Source organism: Chrysochloris asiatica, unplaced genomic scaffold, assembly GCF_000296735.1.
Source record: "Chrysochloris asiatica unplaced genomic scaffold, ChrAsi1.0 scaffold00026, whole genome shotgun sequence".
Lineage (NCBI taxonomy): Eukaryota > Metazoa > Chordata > Mammalia > Afrosoricida > Chrysochloridae > Chrysochloris > Chrysochloris asiatica.
Window position 1 is genome coordinate 24,464,487 of NW_006408544.1, and position 9,211 is coordinate 24,473,697.

At 39.5% G+C, this 9,211-nt stretch overlaps 1 protein-coding gene across 1 annotated transcript in view; it reads left to right on the top strand.

Annotated features, from left to right (window-relative positions):
* Positions 1-1,883, top strand: part of C8A (complement component 8, alpha polypeptide) — a 136,392-nt gene extending 134,509 nt beyond the window's left edge. Inside the window, exon 11 of the mRNA XM_006839819.1 lies at positions 1,732-1,883. Within this exon, the coding sequence (XP_006839882.1) occupies positions 1,732-1,883 (152 nt within the window). The remainder of the gene's footprint in view (positions 1-1,731) is intronic.
* Positions 1,884-9,211: the final 7,328 nt, after the last annotated feature.

Genomic DNA, 9,211 nt, shown 5'->3' on the forward strand with positions numbered 1-9,211 from the left:
ACAGACAGGTGGTAGCATAACATTACTAGGAGTTACTTATAAGACTCCTTGTGTGGTGCTGTAAGATCAGCACTGAACTGTGAAGCACAAGATCAGCAGTTCAAACCTACCAACTATTCATTGGAGACCCTATACAAGCTCGCTATCAATCGGAACCAACTTGACATCTACCAAGACACCTCTGAGTGGGTTCATGCTGCCTACCTTTCAGCTAGTAGCCAAGTGCTTAACCATTTACACCACCTAGGAACTCCTTATGTTAGAGCTCTTCAAATGCCATCTGAACCTGGACTTGCTGGGATTCTGGTTCATATAAAACAGGGACAAAGGGAACCAAAAAGGTTAGCCATTTGGAAATGCCTCTTCAATGGTCTATTGCAAAACTCATGCTGAGTCATACAAAGACATGGTGGCCATTGGAGAAAGGGAGGGATGCTAGTGAGAGCAGGGAATGGACAGAGGGCCCAGCTCCTTATAGCTCAGCTTCTCATGTAAGACTACATTCAGGCTGTAGCAGGCAGCTCACATTTTTCCAGTTAACTTGCTCCAGACAGGCTTGGACAGCAGGTGGCCCTAGGGCTACACATTGAACTTTCAGCCTGACAGGCAATCATGTTTGAAAACAAAACAAACAAACAAACAAGCAAAAGAAACAAAATTAAGATGGGAGTTATTCAGCCACCTTAAGGACCCATTAATGTGTACCTTCAGGTATTTTTTGCAGCAAACTTTGCTTATGTGGACCAAAGTTACAGAGGTGGGAGAAATAGAGCCAGACAACCCTGCTGTGGCTACCCCATCAGGGAATATAATTACAGACTTGGAAGAGCCTTAGAGATAACTTAATCCAGTGATATTCATACTGTGATCTGAGAAGCCTAGAGGTTTTAGGGACTACCCCAGGGGACAGGGTGAGCCTGATAAGAAACCCCATCTTCAAATAGAGCAGTTTCTTTTTCATCTGACTTCTATGTTGGGGTCCATATAGGATTTCTTTTGGGAAAAGATAGTGACAAAAATAATAATTAAAAAAAAAAATGCTATTGAATAAGTCTATCCTTCTCATTTTGTAGAAGCAAAAACTCAGGCTCAGAGAGGAGATAGGTGTGCCCATCATCACAGTGTCTAGAGGAGGCAACAGTCCAAACCTACCAGGCGGTATGAGCTAGATTCCAGAGATACTCCATGGTCAGCATTTTTGGCCTCACCTCTTAATATCCTGTGTAGAGACTCTCTCACCATGGCCCGTTATCAGAATTTGAGGTGGTTCAATTTGTAAATCCTCATACATATGCCCACAAGCTTCTACACAGAAGTGTCTGTTCAACTCTTTCCTCTAACTCCCCAGCCAGGCCAGGCTTCTTACTCTTCACATCCTTCAGTGGCTCGGTGTCATTCTTCCAAGGGGGCTGCCTCCCTGCCTTACTCTGCTATCCATCTTCCATGGAATCATAGATTCCAATTTTATGAAATAGGCTCCCAGTGGCCTCTTCTCACTTTATCTAGAGTTTCAAATTAAGTTCAAGGCAGTGAACGTACAGATCCCAGTTGGCTACACCAAGGCTATACCCCAAGGATGGGTTTCAGGTCACTCTAGGGCAATAGAATGGCTTCCCTCCTTACAGCCTTAGAAATTCCTTGTATGCTAGCCTCCTCCTCTTTACAGTCTACCCTCTTCCCCTTCTTCCATGTATGCTAACTCCCTCCTCTCCTGGGAAATTATCTCTGCAGGAGCCAAGGCAGATGGTCAGTGGAGCTGCTGGAGTGCCTGGTCAGCATGCAGAGCAGGCACCCAGGAGAGGGAGAGAGAGTGCAACAATCCTGCCCCAGAGAACGGAGGTGCCACATGTCCAGGGAAGAAACTGCAGACACAGGCTTGCTGAGGATCTCTAGGTACAGACTGGAACCGATGCTGCAGATGTCAACACCAGCACTGGCTATTGGATAAAGATTCATTCAGCTGAGAGAACATGCAAATCAACATAGACTTTCTTTCTTTGTCCTCTCTTTTCCCAGGGCTAAAACCAGGACATGTAACTACAGTAAACTGTTGTATCACTCACAAAACTCAACAATGAGGTGTTGAGTGTTAAGTAGGAGCTTGATCCTGCTCTTGACACTTTGAAGAACCCAAAAGAAGTGAGGAGAAAACTCTTAGGAGAACTTAGAGTCTGTTGAAGGGAAAAGTCAGGCAGACAGTTTTGACACAAAACGTAATAAAACAAAACATGATGATCTTAATTCTGTGATCACAATATCTGTTTATTCATAGAGCCACTATTAATTGATAGAATAAGATCAACTCAAACCAAACTCATTGCTGTCAAGTCAATTTTGACTCTGTAGGACAGAGTAGAATTATCCAATATGGTTTCCAAGTCTGTAATATTTACAGAAGCAGACTGTCTTATCTTTCTCCCAGTAGCTAATGGATTCAAACTGGCCACCTTTTGGTTAGCAGCTAAGACTTTATCCACTGAATCACGAAGGCCCCTAGAATAAGACAGACAGATTGAAACGATAATAAAAAAAATTAAAGAAAGATGTGCGTTCCTTCCGTTTTCTTTCATTTGGACTCAATATTTTCTTCTATTCTGTCTATTGCTTGAGTTCTTAAATCAAATGTCATTTTCCTCATTTATTTTTTCTTGGCCACTCTATTCTTTTCCTTCCTTACATTTTTCATAATTGTAATTATGTTTAGTACCATATTTCCTGTAATTATTTTTTTACCTGTCTCCTCTCAATAGATGGTAATCATGAAGGCACTGGTTACATGCATCCCCATAAGCCAACACAGTGCATTGAATATGACAAGGAACCTACTAAGCATTGATTGATTAAGTAAACTGAATGAACTCAAGAGTCTAATAATTATACAGGGCATTGTCTGACCTCTGGATTTGCAAGGAGGGAGGAAAATCAAAGTCAACATCAGCCCTGTGGATACCTGTGAAGATACCTGTGAAGCAGAAGTCAGACATGCCAATACCCTCCACCCTTCCTTACCAAATCTGACACCAACCATTCCTCTGAGAACACTTTCTACTTCTCTGCTGGATTTGGTAATTATTTGCATTGGCCAAAGAGAATTCATAGCACATATTCATTGTTATGGGATTTATCAGGAAATAACTGGTTACAATTCAGGATGAGGAACAGAACAGCCTCCTCTCAGCAATTCTCACATGAAACCCAGGCCCTCAGACTTATGGTCTGCTTGGGCACGTGCTACAATGTTCTTTTAGCTCTCAGATCTCATTCTAGTGACCTCTTGTCTTCTGTCCTGCTCAGGCAAGTATAGATTGGCCGATGAAGTACCCAATCTTACAGTAAATCGTGGCTTGAAGACACTCAGTTCTAGCAAATTTAGTTTCTCCCCACCCTCATTATCATTAATATCACAGACAAGTAAAATTTTGCTGAAGATCTTTCAAATTTGATTGCATCAGTACACTCACAAGGAGCTGTCAGAAATTTAAGCCAGATTCCGAAGAGTATTTGGAATGAGGGATATCATTGCTGATATCAGATGAATCTTGGCTGAAAGCAGAGAATACCAGAAAGATGTTTACTTGTGTTTTAGTTACTATGCAAAGGTATTTGACTGAATCATAACAAACTATAGATAACATCGTAAAAAATGTGTATTTCAGAACTCTTAATCATACTCATGAGGAATCTGTGCATGGACCAAGAGGCAATCATTAGAACAGAACAAGAGGATAAAGAATGTTTTAAAATCAGGAAAGATGTGTATCAGGGTTGCATCCTTTTGCCATATGTATTTGTTCTATATGCTGAGTAAATAATCTGACATGCTGGGTTATATGAAGACGATAGTGGCATCTGGATTGGAGGAAGACTTACTAACAACCTGTGACTTGCAGATGACACAGCCATGCTTGCTGAATGTGAAGATTTAAAATACTTACTGATGAAGATCAAAGACTTCAACCTTCAGTGTGGATTGCATCTAAATGTAAAGAAATCAAAAATCCTCACAACTGGACTAACAAAAGCCATCATGATAAATGGAGAAGGGATTGAAGTTGTCAAAGACTTCATTTTGCTTAAATACACAATCAGTGCTCATGGAAGCATCAGTCAAGATATCAAATGGATAGAGTATTAGGCAAATCTGTTGTAAAGGATCTCTTTAAAGTGTTCAAGAGCAAAAATGTCATTTTGAGGACTAAGGTGTGCCTGACTCAAGTCATGGCATTTTCAATGACCTCATAGGCATGTGAAAACAATGAATAAGGAAGACAGGATAAGAATGAAAGCATTTGAATTATAGTGTTGATGAAGATTATTGAAGGTACCATGAATGGCCAAAAAAACAAACAGCTGGTAGTTTTGAGCTGCTGGCCTTGAGCTTAGCTCTCCAACTCATAAGCAGCAACTCATTGACATAAGATGTTTGATAATATCAAAGAAATTTTCATGATTTTCCCCCTCTATGAAAATTTCTTTGATATTATCAAACATCTTACATCATTAAGTTGCTGGGCCTGGGGGTTCAGAACACAGACTCAGGGGACACTGTGGTCAATTGGCATAACATAACTACTTTAGTATGTATCGAGTCAACTCTTCAAAACCCATGAGCAGCCATGTAAGGTGCAACTATCAGTCTCCCATGTGCAGAAGAAAGAACAGTGAAGAAAATTTGAAGATGGCTAGTCCAATGGAACATATGATCATCAGTCACCATGAGTCTGAGACCAGAAGGACTAAATGGTACCAAGCTACCACTACCAACTGCTGTAAAAAGAATCACATTAGATGTTCCTGGATAGATTGAAAGAAAATATGGAACAAACTCAAAATTAGAAAGAAAAGACTGGGCTTACTGGTCAGAAAGAGATTGAAGAAACCTGAGACTATGGCCCCTGACCACTCTTCAGATCTGGAACAGGAATCACCCTTATGGATCAGTTCTCAGACAAGTAGTAGATAGATATGTTTTTCTTGTTATTAAGTGTCATTGAGTTGGTTCCCTAGGAGTGGCTGGTGAGCTTGAACCACAGACCTTTCTGTTCAAATGACTTTGCTGTCTGGTACATTAACCCACAACATCACACTGGGATTCCCAGATAGGTATGTGGAGTGTGTGTGAGGGGGGCAACATTAGTAAGGTATGTGTCCCATGGAATGGTTAACCATTCAAGATCAAAGGGTCAATAGTTACAGAAGGACAAAGTTGTGAAGGGATGGGAAGGAGGGTAGAATGGAAATAAGAACACAAGGAGGAAATTGAGTAACTGTTGTAACATGAAGGGGACTGCAGTCATTGAGATGAAACAAAGTGTATGATTTGTTGACTGTAAAACTGATGATCGCTGTAAACTTTTGCTCAAAAAAAAATAATAAGGGAGAGAGAGACTTTTTGTATCAGATTTTCAGATTTCAGATTTGTATCAACACACACACACAAAAATAGTAGCATATACTGCTAGAAGAGCAAATACATTTGTTTCAGAAGAAGCACAGCCAGAATATTCCTTAGAAATGAGGATGGTGAGACTTCATCTCTCGTTCTTTGGATATGTTATTCAAGAGAGACCAGTCCCTGGAGAAGGACACCATGCTTTGCAACACAGAATGTCAATGAAAAAGAGTAAGACTCCAACAAGATGGACTCAAACATGACATCAATTGTGAGGTTTGCGCAGGACCATGCAGTATTTCATTCTGTTGTGCATATGGCCATTATGAGTAGGAACCAACTCGGTAACACCTAACAACAACAACAATCCTTCCAGAATCCTTGATCTTGTTACAGCAATAAGAAGACACATATACATGAAGCAATGGCAGATAGTTGTAATGTTATAGGGAATTAATTGCTGAGTTAAGTGGCACACAAGTGAAGTGTTGAAAGAAATCAGGTAGGAGAGAGGTTTACCTGCCAATAAATGTATATTTCATTAATGTCATGAAGATTGAGCCAGGTCTTAAAAATTGTTTTTGAACTAGGCAGAGATGGTGGAAGAGACATTGGGAGATAGAATATGTAGCATAAAACAAAGTTTGAAAATGAGAAAGAATATTGGTATGTATGCATAGAGGTTAATGTGTTAGCAGTAGGGAGAAGTGAAAGCAAAAAATGTAAATAAAATAAAATTAATTATTAAACATTCAATTAAATGCATGACACATAGTAAATTATTAAGTAATAATAAGAAAAAAAACAGGTGTTAATGAGTCAATTCCAACTCATGATGACCACTATGTCAGAATACAGCTGGATCCACAGAGTTTTCAGTGATTGATTTTTAGAAGTAAATCACCAGGCCTTTCTTCCGAACCACCTCTGGGTGGACTTAATCCACCAACCTTTGGATTCTCTGCTGAACATGTTAACCAGTTTCACTGCTCAGGGAATCTTGAATTATGAGCATCACCCTTATTGTTATTGCAGTGATTAATTAAGGGATATAGTTCAGAAGTGGTTACAAATTGGGCTGCAAACCACAAGGTCAGCAGTTTGAAACTACCAGCTGCTCCATGGGAGAAAGATGAGGCTTTCTGCTCCTGTAAAGATTTACAGCCTTGGAAACCCTGTTCAGGGTCGCTATGGGTCATAACCGACTTGACAGCACATTACAACAATAAAAATAGTTCAGAAGAGTTTATTACTGAAGTCTTTAGATCTTCCTCAATCTGAAGGAAGGTGGGGGGGAGAGAACTCATTACTTTTTTACTCTGTCATTAATTTGCTTTTCACTTCTAAAAATTAATTTATTTTAGTAATTGGTTTCCATTCATTATCTACATTGGAGTCCTGGTGTGGTATCCTAGGATAAGCACTCAAACTCAAGGTCGCTTTAAACCACAAGGTCGGTGGTTCAAATGTACTAGCTTCTATGTGTTGGAACTGACTTAATGCCACTTAACAACAACATAAACATTGTAGAAAGAGGCCAGATGCCATACTGACCAGACCAAGTGAACAAATTACAGAAGACATTTGATCGTGATCTACAAGAAGTAGTTCTCAACTTAGGTTGCACGTTAAAATTACTTTGGAACTTTAAAAAACTCTGATATCCACAGGCCATACCTCAAACCAATTATAACAGAATTGCTGGAGTTTCCAGTTGTTTTAAAAGCTCCCCAGGCAATTCTAACTACAGTCAAAGTTAAGAACCCTTGAGAGTTAAGGAGTCATTATATGTTCTTGGGGAATGGAAATGTGTGATGAAACAAAAGGGTAACAAGAATAGTAAAGTTTATATAATCTACTTTTTCTAGTTTTATCAATGACCTCTTAACATTTGTTTTACGAGCTCTATTCTACAGATACTGAGAGGTTTAAACTCAGGAAAGCTATGTGCCAGGTTTGGATCCTTTCACTTGATTTTTTCAAGCTGTATGCTGAGCAAATAATCCAAGAAATTGCACTGTATGAAGAAAACCATGGTATCAGGACTAGAAGAAGGCTCATTAACAGCCTGTAATATGCAGACGATAGAACCTTGCTTATTGAAAGCAAAGCAAACTTGAAACACTTATTGATTGTGATAATTAAGGTTTTGTCTCAACTTGACTGGGCTTTAATTCCCATGGTTTGGTAGTTAATATGTCATCATCTCCCATAATGATGTCATAGAATGAATGAAGCATCCTGGTCCTACTGTCCCTCCAAATAATTGATAGGCACAGTATGCACACAAAAGGAACCAGAGAGGCAGTAGTTTTAGCAAGCAGAAGATTTAATAAGCATAGAGAAAGCATAAACGTTCTCACAGAGCAGAGGTGGAGCTTCTATATCACAAGAAGGGGAGCATCAAGTTAAGTTGTTGGTTTCACTTTTATGTTGTTTTTGTTCCTGGCAGTCTCTGCGTCTTCTAATTATCTCCTGATTCTTATGTTTTCTTTTCATAATTTATGGTCCATAATTGGCCATTTCTTCCTGGGTCTGATATCCTTCTTTCCCATTACATCAGTCTGTTATAATTGTATTCATGAGCTAACCATAATGATGCTGTTGTTGTTGTTGTTGTTAAGTGCAATAGGGTTGATTTCAATCATAGCAACCCTGTATAGGGTTTCCCAGGAATAGCTGGTGAATTTCAGCTGCCAACATTACAGGTCAAATTCACCTTGCAGTCCAATGATTATCCTGCAATGCCATACCAGGATTGATTGTTGTTGTTGTTATGTGCCATGGAGTCAGTTCCAACTCATAGCAACCCTGTAGAGGGTTTCTGAGGCTGTAAATCTTTACAGGAGCAGAAAGCCTCATCTTTCTCCAGAGGAACAGCTGGTAGTTTCAAACTGCTGACCATGAGGTTCACAGCCTGATTCGTAACCACTACACTACCAGAGCTCCTACATTAGGATTGTAGTGGTATTATAATTATTAGTTCCTTGTTCACATCAGATCAGTCCTATTCTTCTCTGCACATGCTTGGTTTTGATGAACATCTCCAGTTCCAGTTTTCCTTTTACTAGACTCTCTTGAAAGAGGCTGTTTCCTGAATTCTTTGTGGTTGCTCTGTGGTTAGCCTCTTTTCCCTGCTTTAACTACTTAACAATGAGATTTTACAATATAATTATCTCATCCATTGTGTGATCCAATGTGATCATCCCTGATCTGATATAATCATCCAGTGTCGTAAATCCCCACTTCTATTATGTTAATGAGACTAGATTCCTTTGTATCTTGAGCCAATATCTCTCTCTCTTTTTTTTTTTTAATTTGTTTATATTGTGGATTAACTGAAAGTTTATAGGGCATATCGTCAGTTTTACATTCACAAATCATATACCTTGTTTCATTACATTGATTATAATCCCCTCCATGTACCATCAGTTAACAGTATGTCTCTCTATCCACTTTAGCTTTTTAAAAAACACACACAAAAAAACCCCACTCAGGCATATATAATAATTTACATCTCCAAAGGGCACATTCTGAAAGTCTGCTTGTGGTCACCAACTCTTAGTCCTTCTCTTTTTAGTCCATGAATCTTGAGTCCTCAGTCACTCCCCCTCTCCATGCCCCCATCTCTGCCTCCATCTCTGACGCTGCTCTTTCTCTGGATAAGGTCCCGCATTCTGCTTGTGCATTCCTCTCTTGATGGTCCTAGGGCCCTCTATTTCTGGACTATAAGATTAACCACTCCCCCTTTTTTGTTACAAAACTTCAACCTTTACAATTGCGACAGTCACGATTAGTCATGATAACAGTTATTCACTA